The sequence below is a fragment of the Ruditapes philippinarum genome, unplaced genomic scaffold, assembly GCF_026571515.1.
Source record: "Ruditapes philippinarum isolate M1 unplaced genomic scaffold, ASM2657151v2 ctg1632_1_1_1_1, whole genome shotgun sequence".
NCBI lineage: Eukaryota > Metazoa > Mollusca > Bivalvia > Venerida > Veneridae > Ruditapes > Ruditapes philippinarum.
This window is the reverse complement of record NW_026855767.1, coordinates 249,909-268,439: the sequence shown is the minus strand read 5'-3', so window position 1 is coordinate 268,439 and position 18,531 is coordinate 249,909. Positions and strand designations below refer to the sequence as shown.

The 18,531-nt window shown below is 33.5% G+C and overlaps 1 protein-coding gene across 6 annotated transcripts in view; it reads left to right on the top strand.

Moving 5' to 3' along the window:
- Positions 1 to 5,008: 5,008 nt before the first annotated feature.
- The window catches only part of LOC132744308 (ATP-dependent RNA helicase DDX3Y-like), a 35,001-nt gene continuing 21,478 nt past the window's right edge, over positions 5,009 to 18,531 (top strand). For 2 of the 6 annotated variants that reach the window (XM_060732983.1, XM_060732980.1), the window contains exons 1-3: positions 5,009 to 5,144; positions 8,092 to 8,158; positions 15,281 to 15,325. In XM_060732983.1, coding sequence (XP_060588966.1) covers positions 5,100 to 5,144; positions 8,092 to 8,158; positions 15,281 to 15,325 — 157 coding nt within the window. In that variant the 5' untranslated portion in view covers positions 5,009 to 5,099. Of the gene's footprint in view, positions 5,145 to 8,091; positions 8,159 to 15,280; positions 15,383 to 18,531 lie in introns of all 6 variants that reach the window. The other 4 variants (XM_060732981.1, XM_060732979.1, XM_060732985.1 and 1 more) reach the window with 2 other exon arrangements.

Genomic DNA, 18,531 nt, shown 5'->3' with positions numbered 1-18,531 from the left:
AATTAGAGAGTAACTATAGTCTGTTCTACAAATTGAAGCTGACCTATTATTATTTACTTGCACGTGAATGTAAAAAAGGAGACCTCGAACTAGTTACTTCAATTAACACGTAGACATTTTGATATAAAGGATATTCTTTCCTACATTTCAGCAGAAATCCTAGTGTCCCCTATACACTTAGATCAACTACAATTAATTTATATAGAAACATAATGCATGTAGATCTAAGATGTAATACAAAATATGAAGAACTTTTAGAAATAATGTAATGCAAGTATGGAATAATTTACATTTATATATTAAGGGGTCTTCGTCTCTATATGCTTTTAAAAGAAATATGAAAAAATATTTACTTGTCGATATACAATTTTAAATGAATCTGATGTATTCATGTGTCTGTCGATTTGAATGGTTGTTGTCTATGTTTTTGATATGTGTGTACATATTTGTGTTTTTCTTTGAAGGCCATTTTGTAAATAAGATATGTATTTCTTAATATGTTACCTTCATGATATAAAGTGTTTATTATTGTTAATATTATGATTATTATTATTTGCTTGTTTTGTAAGTAGAAGATAGAAATAACTATATCCGATTTATTAATATTTTCACAAATGGCGTAGCCAATGAGTGAAATATAATTTGACCTTACGTGCAAATAAACAATTTTTCTAAAAAAATTACTTTTAGAAATCTTATTCTGACTGACTTGCCGCGTAACTTCGAGCGCGCGCTCTACTTCCTGACGTTTCCAAATTCCATCATCGGACACCCACGGTTGATTCGCATTGATTTGACCTAAAATATGTTTGATCTTATTATTCATATAATATGATATCAATATATTAAAAAAAAATGAAATTTATACAAAAACATGATTTTTGTTATGTCTATAACAATATAACAAAAATCTTTTTTTTTCTATTTTTTTTTTTTAATAGATTCTATATCGATATTATATTACATGAATAACAATATTAAACATATTTTAGGACAAATCAATGCGACTAGGACCTTTGGTACTGATCATATATATAAGCCATTTGAAAAAAAATCATATTTCAACAGCTATACATGTAATAAATTATTATAGGTACTACTATTCTTGTATGTACATGTAATATTTCTTGTACTTGTTTATTAATAATTATCATAAAAATGCAACTGAAGAATTATAACAAGAAAAAATTACGGGGAAGCATGCCCCTGTACCCCCTAGAACCACGAATCACAAAATCGTGAAGACGGGCTTGATTTAATAGACCTAAACTTCTTAAAGACTTTCTTGTTAATTCTAATGTTAGGTCTTTAAATAACAGAAATGCGAAATGTTCCATCCATACGTACGATGTAATAGAAGTACAGATGAACACATTGCAGCTCTATCATTGAAAGTATAATATATTGTACTAATATTCCTGGTAAGAACTATCATACTGACTTGGGTCAAACGAAGAGACACATGAATAGCCATAGGTTAATTGATATGATCCCTTAGTTTCACCTAATGTCGCTACACACTTTGATAAAAGCAATAAGTTAACTCATGGACTGTCTCTTTTTGTTTTATTTATATATAACTTTTTTTCTGGCACTTATTTTTCTTTTTTTTGTATATACATTATACACATAAACCATACTAAAGTTGATTTAATAAATATTTCTTAATTTTAAAGCTATTTTTAAATATTGACAATTTAATTTTTTTCCCTTACAATAATCAGTTGTATGGAATTCCAAATAACCATGTCATTAAACTGGAATGTGTCTTTAAAATAATTAGTATGTGCATGCTTGTAAGACAAAACTAAATTTCTGTGAGATTTTGATCTTCAATTATACTTTTGATTATAAGATATGGAATGTAAGTCCCGGACATATTGCGAGGACATATTATCCAGTGCTTTATCATACTTTGACATCGATGTGAAAAAATCTTTTCTTGAAAGGCAATACTTATAATTTTCTGTGTAAATTTTTATTAAAGGGACTCCACTGAGGTTTTTTGACATGATGGAACTGAAAATATTTTTTTCCAGATAAATGTATCATTTGATGCAGGTGTAGACCACGAATCTTTGTGCAAACTTTCAGATCATTCGCGCACTTCGTTTTTCCATAATAATTATTCAAATTGTAAAAAAAATGACCCAACATGAAAAACATTTAAACGCTTTTCACTCAAATTAGGCTAAGAAAAGCATAAAACTACGATTTTCAATTTATTTTAAAAGTATAGTTCTTAACTATCTTTGCATATATTTCTGTTTAAAGCGCCCAGTTCATTTATGTAAGAAATTCTAATGTTATGTTTTTAGGCTTTTAAACCTAAGTGAAAGGTATATTTACTGAGTATTCATTGAAAATGATCAAACAAGAAATGTAGACATAGCGTTCATCGCCGTTAAAAGTATATGATTATATATTTTTTTAAAAAAAAGGTTAAATCGTCAACTCCATTACTACACAGAAGTTTCTGTGATTATGTTAGGAGGAAACTTAACTGAATTTATTGGTTTCATTAGAAAGTAGTAATAGAACACATGGAAGAGGCATTTGTTCTCATTTATTGCGTAAAATTGAGAATAAATATATGGCTCAAACTATTACTGCTAGCTCAATAACTTTTATGCTTTCGTGTTTTTATAAAATGTGATACTTTAGTACCTATCACACCTTAAACTTCGCCTTACGGACTGATCACATTTAATATTAAGATCAAATATTAAACAAAGTTACACTTATACATGCATTTTCTTAAGAGAAAAAGCCAAAGAAATGAATTTTGAACAATGTACAGCGGTCAATAAGCACGTAAACGAAAAGTAACCTGAGAAATAATATTAAAGTTTGTTGCTCTGATAAAAGGTTTTGGTGCCAGTTAAGCGAAGGACCTGCCTTTCAAGCCCTCACTACGGATCGCTAGGGGCTCACGCACCCTATTACCATTCCTCTCCATATCTACTATGTAGGGCTACTCCCCTCAGCTTTAGCTTATCGGTAGCTGGTTCGCATGATACAATTTCGGTCTTTATTTTTCGCCGTCCCAAGTTCTTCAAATCTTCTGCACTTACCGACGGGAGAAAAAGGATGCATTATCGTTCATAAGACACAAACTTTTATACCTTACAACGGTAGGTGCCAAGTGTCTTGTGACAGGTGTAAAAATTGTCCCGTGCTTCCCTCCAGTGTTGTTATATGTTCTGGCCTTCGGGACTGTTGATTCCAGCACGTTAGTGCTGAAGATTGATAACCGCTTAGACAGGCGCTAGGGACATGCGAGGTGTTGCACTTTTATAGCTTGTATGGACGTCCGTCCGTTTCCTCGATTTGCTTGTCCTCACGATAGCTGCTTCATTTTTTTACCAAAAGTTGTACAGAGTGACAGAACTTGTATTACCAGTAGACCACGATTCCTTTCTTAAAACAGCCTGCTACCTGCTTGAATGGCAGAATTATGGCCATTTGTGGTCAAAATAGGCATATTTGGTCTGGGCCGCACGCTAGCAATAAATTCAACTTCATTTTTCACTAATAAAACCAAAATGCGTAGAGCTACTGTTAACTATATTAATCAAGTCGTAATCAAGTAAGTCATATATGGTCATCATGACCCTCTTGTTTAGAAGACGTTCGACTAATTCAAGTAGATAGTTCAACAATAAAGGAGGTGCGGTACCTATCGAGCACAAAGCTTTCTATGGTATTTTTGTGTTAAAATTTTATGAAATTAACACCCCGTTCATGTATCAACGCTATTGGGAATTAATTCATCGTAAATATTTATGGCACAGATATAGGTTATTTAGAGGCGCAATGTCCGTAAAGTTTGTAAAGGTTGACATTGTCAAAGGCTTTACTGAAATCATGCAAGATAAGGTCGGTCTGTTAACATAGTTTTTGGGCTATTTCCTCTTTTTAGCTCCATATGAGTTATTTTCCCACATGTATGTCTTACGCTTCAACTTATGGAGGATGATTTGTATGTTTTTTTTTTCTCTTTTTTATTTTTATTTTTTATTTGCTTATGACATTTTCTAGTGGTATAAATATTAATAGAACACATGTAGGGCTGGTCAAAAGTTTTTTTAGCCTCTCAAACTTCTTAATCTACTCTAGATTAAGAAGTTTAATGACATACATGTATTGTCAATGTTCTCCGGAGTAGATTAAGAAGTTTGAGAGGCTAAAAAATCTATCACTGTTCTAACACCCCATGTATGGTCATTATATATAGTTCTTTAAGTACAGCTTGACATTACCAGAGAACAAAATTGTGAAGAAGTCATTGATGAATTAAAGATATGGTATAAACAGATATATAGACAATCTTACGTTCATTGGTGCTTCATTATATGAAGCCTAATATAATTATTCAAAATATGTTGAGTCAACGTGCCAAAGCTAGATTCCGAGATATTCTTACTTTGATCAGGGTCTTTCAAATAGAATGGTCTGGAAATGCGCTATGTTAGGACCGCTATGTTAACCCTTCTCACTACAAAAAAAACATTTCTCGGTATAACTCTGTATATAGTTTGCTGTACGCAAATTATGTAAGTATTCAAGAAAAGTGCGAAAAAAATCAATACAAGTGCAAAAATGAAAATTCTAAAAACATGATGTTCTTTTAAAATCTTTAAACTTGTAAATAAAAAATGTTTTTTAAAGCCATGATCTGTTGAAAAACATAGATTGCTTGTTCAGAATAGTTGCCAACAAACGGCGACATTTTTAAAATCTTTACAAATAACATTTTTTCTCTGTAAAATTAATTTCTATTTTGAAAGACCTTGGCTTGCCCATACACAAAATAACACAATATCTCAACGCGTAGTACAATTAGTTGGACTAGAAGCATAAATTGACAATATTTTCTTATTTGCAAATATCTATTTTGATGAAAAGTTTATTGGTATTTTTGTTCTAGATATACAATATAATAGGTAATATAAGATATTTCAGGTACATATCCGGTAATCCGGTGTGCGGAATAAATCCCGTACTTCTGAGTTGCGCTTGCGTACTACGTCCTTTGTCACTGGAGAAATCGACCAGACTAAAATCAGTCAGCAATTAAATTTGATTTAACCCATAATATGCCAATTGATCAACGCCAAAATGGACCGGGACTAGAGCAGCAGGTACTATGTGAAATGCCATATATCTGTATGCTGCCTTTTTTATAGGTTTAAGTTGTATATTCTGGAAATTAGAAAAACCGCATGTCATGCATACCCTCCGTGGTTTAGCTGATAAAAGATGGCGGTTGCTTTAAAGGTGCCGGTTCGAATTTGGCGTGACCCTGTAAAACCAAACTATTTTGCCATCTGGATCTACTGTGTTGTTATTTATCAGGACTAGTATATCGCCAGATTATTGCATGATGCACAAATTGGGACATAATACCAGGGCCTTTTTTCCTTCTGTAACGGGCCGGTATAGGGCTGCCAAAGAAATTTTCTTTAAATTAAAACGCCAAAAATGATTCAGAGTCAACTCGTCCCCTGGTCAACTCGTCCTCTGGTCAACTCGTCACCTTTTTGGTCAACTCGTCCCTTGGACAACTCGTCCCCTGGTCAACTCGGCCCCAACTCGTCCCCTATATTCTATTAATATTTGTTTTTCATATATTTCATAAATTATTATAGACTGTTAAAATAATATATTATAGAATTACTGAATTGGACATATTTTGACGCTTTTTTGTATGCGAATATTTGGAGTTTTTTTATTTAATAATAAGTATATATATGCATAATTCTGATTAAATTACATACAGAAAAAAAAACACGAAGACGATCAATAGCAATAACATTTAATGTATAAAAATATGTTTCATATGCAATGATAAAATATACTCGTAATTTATACATTCAATATATTGACTTGTATTATACATACACCGTTCACATGCAGTCTATAATCCAACAATATGGAATTGTTGTGCTTGTGGTATTTTTAGTTTCAACTTTTCGGCATTTTCTATAAGGGTGGTTCCAATATTCCTACTTGAATAATGTTGAATCACCCTTAGGATATGTTAGTATCTGTGATACGCAGGCTTCATAACCTCTGATCCCCTTTCAATATTCCATTTTATTTAGTTCTGCCCATTGTTTTCTCGTTTAGGGCACACGCTTTTTATTACTTGGGGACCATACGCCGCTTTTCATGGAATGGCACGGAAGTGTCACATTGAAGGTTCCATGATAACCGCGTATGAACACATCTGCGGATGTTTCTAAATTCAAAATTTTACTGTTTCACGTTTAAATGTTGAAGAAAAGGCAAAACGAATATTGAGCTGATGTTGTGATGAATGTGTAGCCAGCTTCACATCCCATGTCGACATTCCAAGCAGAGACAAAACGAAGGACGAGTTGGATGTTGTGCTTAATAGTCAGCTTCACAACCCAGCTCGACATTTAAAAAGAAACGAAACACGAATGTTAAATTGACACGGTCCTTCTATAATGAGATCAATACGCACCGACATAAAGTTTTTAGCACTTCTAATTTCTTTTAATCTGTCGTCAGTCTTTAATCCATTAAGGGAGGCGGTAAAAATCAAAGAGTTGGACCTAATTTTAGTTTTAATTATCATTAAAACTCCGATGAATTAAACATTAACTGAATGTTTGCAAACTTACCTGGTTAGTTTGACATCAAAGCTATGCACGTGCGCTTAGATAAAGATCATTAAAATTTAATGTAAAAAAGACGTTATTTTATTAATATTTCGATATCAATCAAATGCATTATTAATTTTACATAAAAGAAATATTTAAAGACATTGATTTACAACATAAATGTGACGAATAGATCGAAAGTAGGGGACGAGTTGACCATATTAGGGACGAGTTGACTCTTTGAGGACGAGTTGACCAAAAATAGGGGACGAGTTGACCAAAACGGTGACGAGTTGACCAGAGGACGAGTTGACCAGGGGACGAGTTGACCGGATTGCCCAAAAATTGAATTTACATAAAGTTTTCTTCCCCTTTTGCAAATATACTGTGTAATTTTCCCGCTAAATTAAGTGCTGGGCTGCTTCCCCAACCAGTGAAAAAAAGCCCTGAATACACCTATTGGTGAATAAAAATGTTGATAAATGCGTTTCTGTAAAAAAATTATTGTTTATTTATAATCATGTTTTGGCACCTGCACATAGCATTGGTAATAGTCTGTTTTATTGACAAAGGAAAATGAAAAACGTAAAATATCAGATTAATGAAGGTTAACATGAAAAAGGTTATGTATCTACAGTCTGTGCGAAAGACTTCTGAGTTTTACTGGACAGTAGGTCCTGTAAACTGAAAATTTTTACTGGACCAAACATGATTTTACTGGACCGAAAAAAACCTGATTGGTATAGCATTTTGAGTCATTTGATAAGTGTCAGCAGTCAAAAAATTTGTGTACAAAAAGAAAATTGTATTATCAACAAGTGAAGTTATCTTTTTTCACCACAATCAAAATGTAAACATAAATATTGTTATACATGTATTCAATGGATTTTGCTATTTAAACTTTAATTTCATACAGACTATATACAAGCAAAATGAGAGGGTAAATTTCAGCAAAAGTCTGGCATATGTAAACATATATATCGGTAATTAAGTGAAGTTGATAGATTAATTGTTCAATGATTTTGGTACCTTCACAGTATAGTTTAATTTTTGTCAACATCTTGGACGATCTTTCATAGCTAAACACTAGTCCAATATATTAGACGTTACAGGCTTGTTATAGTTTTTGTCGGTCAAGCCTGACGTCTAATAGTTATTGCTCAAAAACGCATAGCATCATATAAAATTCAAAAAATGTCTATTGTCTTGCCTTTCAAGCTTTATTCAAAAGCTTATAATATTTTCTTTCAATTTCATGCAGCAATAATCGTAAAAAAAAATACTGTTATTGGCTTGGCGGACATTGGAATTGAGCAGCATCATTGATGTAATTTGATGAGTTGACAAACTGAAAAAACTATAATGGTATTATGATTATAAGTTTGAATTATGTTAGAAATTTGAATGCTTATTTAATTTTGAAAACTATTTAAAACTGAAAATATTTGCTTCATTACAGTTTGCTGGTCTAGGCATCAATAGTGGTCCTCCACGAGGTGGCGGACGTGGAGGTCGAAATGACTTTGGTATGTATTTTAAGATAAATACTAACAAAAATTATTTCCTTTTTTTCATTTTCATTTTTCAATATTTCAGGAAGAAATTTCAATGAAATGACACATAACTCCAGTAATTCTACACTGCCAACCCGTTATGAGGCTCATACACCTTGACTCCCAAAGTAAAAAATGTATTTTTTTGCCGACACTCGTATTTTTATGCTCCCCAAAGGGTGAGCATATAGTTGCCACTTTGTCAGTCAGTCTGTCTGTCCGCACTACCGAATAGGGATAGGGGGCCAACTAAATGTAAACAGAACAAAAGAGATCAATAGAGTTCATTCTGTAATAATAGAGTAAGGGGCCATTGGCCCTCTATTAAACAATAGAAAATAACAAAAGAAATAGCCCCTTATTCCATTTCGGCAGGATGTCTGTCTGTCCACTATTCTTGTCTGGGACATAACTCTGAAACAACATGAGGTATCAACATGAAACTTTGTAATTGAGTAGATGTGCAGTGCACAAGAACCTTAACTCTGCCTTGCCTAATTTTTGAGTTATTGCCCTTTGTTCAGTTTTACTCTGAACTTTATCCGAGACATAAGTGTAAATCTGTCCTTGAGTGCATGCACTTTCAAATTGTGTCACATGATCAGCATGTGTGATTATTTAACTGGGTTTTTACATGTGGAATAATTCAGTTTTACCTTTGATAATTTGCATTTTAACTTGGGTTGCGCGTAGCCCAAAAAGCATTTGACCTTGTGTCATGAAACTTTACAGAAATGTTCGTCAGCATGTGTGGTTGTGGGGTTTAGCAATAATTCTGCATGTGGATTAATTCAGTTTTGTCAGAGTTATTACTCTAAACTAAGTAAAAACTGTTCAAAAATGATGCGTTATGTCAGTGATTTTTTTTTCTCCAATTTTCAAAACAACCTGTGGCTCTCTGAAGGGGAAAGTATAGCGGGATAAATCAGAAAAGGGGGAAAACCTGAAATCAAATTACGACAGTTGAAAATGAAATTTACCAACACCAGACTTCCCGAAAGTTGAAAAAAACTGTCAGACATTCGGTCTGACAAACCACGAAAATCTGTCGGACCGAAACAAAATCTGTCGGACCAAATAAAATTGATCAAAATCAAAGAAAAACTTGTGTTTGTATTTCTAAGACACTTTTTGTTTTTTATTTTTTTGCCGTAAAAATCGGCACAATCCGTACAGCGCATTTTCATCTCCTCCCTGTCATACACCAATGATTCATGATTCTGCTTCCATTTTTCAATAAATTTTGTCTCGGGTCTATTCTTTTCATCCTTTTATTGCTGTTCTGCGCACTCTTCTGACGTAGATTTTCGGTTTTCCCAGGTTTTGCACCTTTAGCGACGCCATTTTGTATACATGCGGCTTGGATAAAAGCCGGACAGTCGGACCGATCCGGAATAAAAAATTGTCGGACCTGATCAAAATTTATCGGACATGTCCGTCGGACCGACGTATTTCGGGAGTCTGCAACACATTCTATAAAATTTTCATTTTCAATTCAATTTGACATGCATGGTACATAGCAGTAGCTATCTTTAAGGACAGCTTTCTGTCTTCGAGCTGATATAAATCAGATGCTGTTAAGTCATGGTTCTGCACAGGAAGGGCAAGAGGCATTTTAGGGGAAATTGTAGCATTTTTAGGGGAAAATATTCCTATTTTGGGCTAGGGGAAACAGCCTTTATTCGGCTGTAAAATACAGTAAAAAAAATCACTGTATGTGTACCTCTAAAAGTGTTTGAGCTAGAATCAACAAACTTTACAGGAATGTTGATCAGTATGTAAAGCTATGCACGTGGGGTATTGTGTGTTGTTTAATTCAGTTTTGTTAGAGTTATTGTCCTTGACTTTTGTATAAATTTGCAATTTTCAACTTGTGTTTTTTATCTAGAATCATGAAATAATACTGGAATGTTAGTAAGCATGTATAGTTACTCCATGGTTTCCTTGTGGATTATTTGGTATTTGTAGAGTTTTTCCCCTTAAAACTTAGTAAAGATTTGCAATTTTCGGCTTGTTTTTTTTAAAAATACATGTAAGGGGCACGGGAAAAAACAAATGTGTTTTTTGTTTGATATTTTATTTGAAGTACTGGGTTCCCTCAAAAAAGTTTTTTTAAAGCTTTTTGATTTAAATAACATTAACTTTTTTTAGTCACCAGGCCGAATGGCTCAGGGTGAGCTTTGGTATAAAGGGGATCCCCCGGGGGTTCCGTGGGTTCAGGGCGTCAACAATGGTCTTTTTCTTTTGAAACCGGTGGAAAATTTTACTTCAAATTTGGTCTTTTACACCCTTTTGGGGACACGCACTTAAATTTTTTGCTCTTTCCCTTTTTCAATTGGTCTTTAAGGGGTCAAAAAGAGCTTAAAAATAGAAAACCTTTAAACTCTTCTTCTATAGAACTAATTGATTGATGATCACCAAACTTTGTCTGTAGCATTCCCTTGGGGTAGTCTTTTATCAAGTTTGCTCATATTAATTGGATTGGTCCCTTTTAGGGGTCTCTAGGGCTAAAAATAGAAAAAAATACTTTAGACAATCTTCTTCTACAGAACTAATGGATGGATGATCACCAAACTTTGTCTATATCATTCTTGGTTAGTCTTTTATCAAGTTTGCTCATATCAATTTGAATTGGCCCCTTTTAGGGGCTTGCTAAAGCTAAAAATAGAAATTACTTTAAAACATCTATATCTAGAGAAACTAATTGAATGGATGATCACCAAAACTTTGTCTGTAGCATTCTTGGGTAGTCTTTTTTTCAAATTTGCTCATATTAATTTGATTGGCCCCTTTTAGGGGTCTCTAGACCTAAAAATAGAAAATCATTAAGACATCTTCTTCTACAGAACCCAAATTGATGGATGCTCAACCAAACTTTGTTCTGTAGCATTCTTAGGTAAGTCTTTTATCAAATTTGCTCATATTAATTTGAATAGGCCCCCTTTAGGGGTCTAAGGGAGCTAAAAAATGATATATAAATCTTTAGACAGCTTTTTCTACAGAACTTGATTGGATGATCAGCAAAACTTTGTTATAAGCTTTCTTATAGTATCTTTTATAAAACTTGCTCATATTTATTTGATTGGCCCCCTTTTAGGGACTGCTAAAGTTAAGATACCCCAGACCATGACATTTCCTTCCATTATAGTTTAATGAAAAAGGAAACAACTCGTGCTGGAATTTCTATCATACATGTGAATGACCTGCTGTTTTCTGATGAAAAATTATTTTAAGGTCATGACCTCTTTATGAAATAACTTATACAAGATATATTAAGAACTTAAAGTATCAAGCTTTATTTGGTTTCATTTTCATATTCACTTAATTACATCACTTCATGCAGTGTGTTTTCTCTAGAGAGCGTTTTCTGCGTTTTTGACACAGTACTTTATTGCATTTGATGCGGTAATATTATAGCCGTGTGTTTTTCAGTGACGCATAATTTTTTTGCGAAGCCGCTCGTAGTATATATTTTGTTCTTATAAATAGCATTGAATTTCATTAAGCTTATCCGCACATTTTTTGAGTCTACACGAGGGGCTTGATTTCTCTAAAGACGCTTTAGTGATTATTACATGTTAAAGGCCGCTTTTAGGCGCTTCAGATTGTGACGTCATTATCCGGGTAATTTCACAAATGTCTTGCTTTCGAAAAAAAGCAGCCAAGATTGACTTCATTCTTCAGTAAAGACAATCGTTTTAAGTTGATGGAAGGCGACAGAAATAATTATAATCTGGATCATAATGTTGCGGTCGGACCGGGAATTTATCCGTCACGAGGTGGACCCGCCGCCTGGGGGGGGGTTACCGAGGGGACGGATATTCCGTCCGAACCGCAAACAATGTCAGGCCATTTTTTTCTTTGCATATTCTCAATATTCCATTATATTTTCAAATTTTTTATCTTTTTTTTTTCAACGGAAATTTTATATCATTACAAGCCGTTATACTATTTTTCTTACAACCGCGTAGAAATTTGCAACTTCATTCATAACGGTAAAATTGACCCGTCATTTTTAAGGCAGGTTCCATTGTCCGCACGCGACCATAAATCTGGCACCCCCCATGCCCAGATGAAATTTCCGGCATGGGTAAAACACACGGAAACGCCAGTCTGCTATGCAAGAATCTACCGTAAACAACTCTGTGCCTATACCAAATGAGGTTTCCCAACCAAATAAATCGGCGAATGCTGAAACAACTGAGAAATCCAAGCAAAATGATAATGCTCCGAAGCGATTTTTTCTAAGGAAATTTTTGGTTTATTAAAATTGATTCACAGTTTTGTCTTAACTGAAAATAAAGAAAATTCATTCACTCGGGGATCACAACTTTAGATTTTTTAGTAAACCGTATTTGGTACTGTTACGGGAGTTGACCCGGAAAATCGGAACTAGTATGTTACGTTTGACAGACGCTAACCAAAAGCTCCACGTAAAATTTTTCCGATTGGGCAAATATTTTGCCCTCAAAATTAAAAAGTTTTTTTTGTCCCATACTGTAAGACACCTTACAATGATTTTGCATGTGAACATTTTGTAGTCATTTACAAAAGTTATATAAAGAAAAAAATTTCCTTCAAAAATTAACCCTGCTTGTGGTCATTTTATCAGGTTCTGTATTTCAAATTTATGGGACTGTCCGTTAATTTATATAGTCTGGGGACATTATCTTAGTTCCCAGGGATAGTCTAGAAATTTAAAGATTTTTCAATCCATAAATTTTACAAATTATATTCAATGTAAATTTGCTGTTTTTTTTTTACACTAAAATCCGCAGTTCTTGGACTAGTCAGTGTAAACCTGGTTGTGTACACTTTTTTTAGGAAAAAAAGAAAATTATCATAGTTAAAAATTCTTCTTATAAATTGATTATTATTTTTGAAATTACATCCTTTTGGGCCCATAAAAACTGATGAAAAATCGTTTCTATCTTAAGTAGGTCATTTTACCTTCTAGCGCGCACTTGATTTTAAAGCAACGAGGGAAGGGCCAAATTAATACAATAGCAACTCCGGTTCCGCACACACAGGCCATTTTTATACTGAAGGTTATTTTACTATCTTTTAAACAGTGTTTTATAAAATTATTTAATATCTTTTAGTCCAGATAAGGTATTTTTTTTTGAAAAATTTTCAGGTACTTTAATAAATTTTAATGCATCATTCTTAATCTACAGTTACTCAAACATTTATTTTCAAAGATGAGTAGCACACAGGCGAAACCACTTCGTAACAGCAATGGAAACATATCTTTTTTACAACATGTGGTAGGTAGCAAGCAAGACAAAAAAATTAAATTGAAAGTTTTTCATCTATTAAGTTATGATTTGTTTGATTAAGAGTTCCGAGATTATGTCATATCCTGTTGAAAACATGCCAGTTCAGTGAAACACAAATGAAAACTGAATAAATTCATTTGAATTTTCAAGAAAAAATGAAAAATGGGAAAGTGTGCGGGACAGGGTCCTGTGCGGAACCGGGTACACTGACTCTAGTTTTTTTATTGATGTTTATATTTACAAAGGTAATGTGGTGAGTTTCATCTTTGTATGATGATTTTGAAATATTTAATAAAAGTGAAAATTGAAAGTCAACATATTGTTTTGAATCTCACCATACTGTTACATTTAATCATATAGTATGTAACCTTATTAATTTTAACCTGTGGTTTTGAATTTTAATGCAGCTTCTTCTATTTTCTTACTTAATGTCTGTAAATTTACAGATACAAAAATCTGTAAAATTATGGCTCGTCCAAAAATTTACAGACTGTCCGTAAATATCATGAAATCCTAGACCTGTTTATTCTGCATTATTTTATTCTACATAGTCTCATGGGAACACACTTGCAACATAGATATTTCTAACAAAGCCTCCAAAATATTAGGGCAAAATATTTCAATAATTAGAAGGGCAAGTAAAAGTTGAGGTGGACTGGTCTTTCAGCAAGTTCTTTGAAAAATAACACTGAAAAACAGTTGTTTCTGGTGAGCGACTCAGGGCCATCGTGGCCCTCTTGTTTTTTTTTTTAGGTTTAACAGTTTCTGACTCTTAACTTTTAAATGCAATTAATTAAGAAGAAAAGTTCTTTAATTCATAATAATTATCCAAATTCTATCAATTTACATTGAGATGGGATATTGTAAATCAAACAAAACATATAGGGGAAATTGTAAATCAAACAAGACGTATATGGGATATTGCAAATCAAACAGGACATATACAGTAGGGGAAATTGTAAATCAAACAGAACCTTTAGGGAATATTTAAGAATAGAATGTAAATCAAACAAAACGTACAGGGGATATTGTAAATAAGACACAAATATACGTTTGAGGTAACTTAATTATCAATTAGCTAGCTTTTTATCATCTGCTGCATTCATATTCGGGTCTTTCACAGCTTTAATTTACTGTATAATCAATGCGCTATTTTTAGTGATGTGGATTTCCAAGTGTGAATTCCAAATGTCGCTATGGCCACGCTTCAGCGCATGTGCTAATTACGTCAGATCACGCAATTAAATCTGCCTCCAGGCAGTATTATCGAGTTGAGAAATATACATGTCAGACATTTCATAGAGATTTTAGGGCGACTAGAATATTTTCAGATCATATAGGGCGAAGTGAAAATATTTACGGGGAAGTTTTCGCCTGACCCCTGAACGCAGTCCCTGAATTCAAAAGTATTTGACTTATAGTCATGAAACTTTACAGAAATGTTTATTAGCATATGTTGTTGTGCATCTGGAGTTTGCTTGTTATTTTTTTTTATCGTACTTTAGGATATAATATTAAGTTTTGAAACTCTTAATATTGTAAAAAATCAAGATGTTAACATTTGAAAAATTGGATGTAGTTTTTATGCCCAGCAACTTAAGTGGTAGGGGAAGTCATGTAGAATTTCTTTTGTCAGTAGTCTGACAATGGAGTGTGAGGGCACCTGTGTCTTACGGACACATTTACAATAGAGGCTTAATATATCTTAAAATATTCATGTAGGTCCCTTCCTAATTCACAAAACTGTTGGAAAATCCCAGTCAATTTACAACTGCAAAAGAGATTTTGCATTAATGTAATATTAATGTTATTTCAGGTGGACAAGGAAGTAGCTATGTTCCCCCACATATGAGAAATAAAGGTATGCAAGATAGTGCTCCACCCCAGGGGAGGGAATTTCAGTCAAGAGATAATAGAGGTATAATTCTGGTTTCCTATATTGCAATAATTGTCACCCCTTATTGAGAATATATTGTTTGATGAGGTTAGTTTGGCAAAAAATTTATCAAAACTCTTCTACTTGATTAAATTTGACATATTTAATAAGCATAAAAAAAGAGATTCCTTGAGGGTAATAAAATCAAAAACAAATTTTTGAAAATAGTAAAAAATCGGTGTGTTCGTAAGACATACATGTTCTTTAAATTTCTTTAATAACATGTCATATCAGTGTTCCCACTTCTATTTTTCATTGGGGGTATTATGAAAAAAATAATTTGTGCAAACAAATTTGGAATTGAATATTATAACATGAAATTTTGGCTGCATGCGGGGGCATCTGTGGCGTGACGACACATTTCTTGTTTATTATTGTTTTTACCAATGTTTTATAATTAGAAGGAACAAACCTCAGGTGGACCATTAGGTTTGGGTTGAGTTTGGGGTCACTGTGTTCTAGGTCAAGGTCTTGCATATGTTTTGTATATATTTAATATTTTTTATGCCCCCACCATGAAAAGGCTGGGGCATATAGTGTTACCCTGTTCCGTCATTCTGTAATTCCGTCATCTTCCGTTCATTATCTTAGTAACGGTTGCAGACATTCAACTCAAATTTGACATATGGATATATAATGAGAAAATACAGGTCAAGTTCGAATTTGGTTGTGATCCGATGATTTTTGACAGAGTTTTGCCCCTTGATGAAATTTCAGTTTCCGTTCATTATCTCTCCAACCATATCACACATTCAACTCAAATTTGACATATGGATACACAGTGATTTTCCTGCTTATTTACCAGACTCCGATAAAAGGCCTCTTCCCAATTGAAATTTTCTTTAAAATCATGCAATTTTCCCAAAAATCTTAATTTAAACCTGCTTTTTGTGCCCCCACTTTAATGGCGGACATTTAGATTTACCCTTGTCTGTCCTTCCGTCTGTCCATTCTCTTTTGTGTTGCACTTAACAGTATTTGACCTTGAGTCATGAAACTTAACAGGAATGTTGATCAGCATGTGCAGTTATGCACCTGGGTATTTTTGTGTGGAATTTATTCAGTATTATTAGAGTTATTGCCCTTGACTTAGTAAAAATTTGCAATTTTCAACTTGTGTCGCACGTAACTCAAAAAGTATTTGACCTAGAGTCATGAAACTTTACAGGAATGTTTATCAGTATGTGTAGTTGTGCACCTGTGTATTTTCGTGTGGATTTATTTAGTATTCTTAGAGTTATTGCCCTTGACTTAGAACATTTTTGCAATTTTAAACTCTTGTCGCATGTAACTCAAAAAGGATTTGACATAGTCATTAAATCTTAAGGTAAATTTGCTCAGCATATATAGTTGTGCACCTGGGGTTTCGCTTGTGGATTTATTTAGTATTTTTAGAGTTAATTCCCTTGACTTAGTAAAAACAGTTTCATTATTTTGTTATTTGTTCCTTGTGTGCTTGAGTTAGAATCAACCAACTTTACAGGAAAATAATGATCAACATCACTGTGAAGCTATGCATGTGGATTTTTTTCAGTTTTGTTAGAGTTATTGCCCTTGACTTACAGTAGTATAAATTTGCAATTTTCAACTTGTTCCTGCATAGCTCAAAAAGTATTTGACTTGTAGGCCTGAAAGTTTACAAGAAAGTTGGTCAGCATGTGAACTTATGCACGTTGGGGTTTGCGATTGCTTGTGTAAAGTTCTTGCCGTTTACTTAGTAAAAGATTTTTAGTTTCAACTTGTGGCACATTAAGTCCAAAAAATATTTGACCTAGAGTCATAAGATTGATGGAACAGTGTCGTGTGGGGGCACCCGTGTCCTATGGACACATTTCTAGTTTACTTCCCAAATGAGCAATTTTAGCGATAATTTTTCCCAAAATCAAGAGGCTAAGGCCTCTTCCCAATTAAGTGGGAAAAAATCACAGATATGTCAAAGGTATGTGCAGGTCATGTTCTTGTATTTTTGAAGGGAATTATTCTTTTTAGAAATAGGGAAAAAATATGTTGATTAATTATACCCCTACAAACGAAGGTTATGGTCAGCTTGTTGGTCAGTCCACTTCATGGTTTCCAGATAATAACTATAGTTTGTTATGAGTTATTGGTACTTGGTAAATAGCAGCCTTCTGTAGAAACCCTATTGGGTCTCTTAATAAAAAAAGAAAAAAATAGTTTGGGATTTCTCTTGCGTTCAAGGTCACTGTCACTAAAAATAGAAAACTGGTTTACGGCCAATAACTACTGTAAGAAATGATATATTGTATTCAAACTTGTTATACAGCAAGCTTGCACGAAGACCCAGGTTAAGATTGTGTTTGGATCCCTAGGTTACTGTTACTAAAAATAGATAAATGGTTATCGGACAATAACTAGAGTTGGGAATGAGATATATGATCAAACTTGGTAACTATATAGCAAGCATATATGAAGACCCATGCTGGGATGCACTAGGACCCCCTGGATTCATGGTTAAGGTCTATTACTTAAAATATAAAAATGGTTTCCAGACAATAACTTAAGGAATGAGATATTGTGATAAAACTTGGCATATTTGAAGCTTATGAAGAGACCTAGTTTAGGATTGTTGTTGGAACCTCTAGGTTCAGGGTTAAGGTCACTGTTACTAAAAATAGAAAAATGATTTCCAGACTTGAAAAATGGTTTTCATTTATTTTATTATTTTTTTAATGGTTAACAGATAGATGATTATACTCTTATAACAAGGTTATTAAATGTAATAAATTTGTTACACAACATAAAATATAGACCAAGTTAAAATTTTGCTTTAGACATATTATTTATTTTTAGCTCACCTGACCACAAGTAGTCAAGGTGAGGTATAGTGGTGGGGCTATGTCTGGCGTCCGTCGTCATGCGTCGTCAACAATTGGGTTGTTAACAGTCTATCAGTCACAGTTTTGATTGGATCATTGTCAAACTTTGTCAGAATGTCGTCACAAGAGCTAAAAATAGAAAAAGCTTGTTAACACTCTACTGGCTGCAGGTTTGATTCAAATATTCTGGAAATTTGTCAGGAAGGTTGTTTTGATGACTTCTAGGTCAGTTTCGAAGATGGATCATCTCTGTCAAAAACTAGGTCACAGGAGCTAAAAATAGAAAAAGCTTGT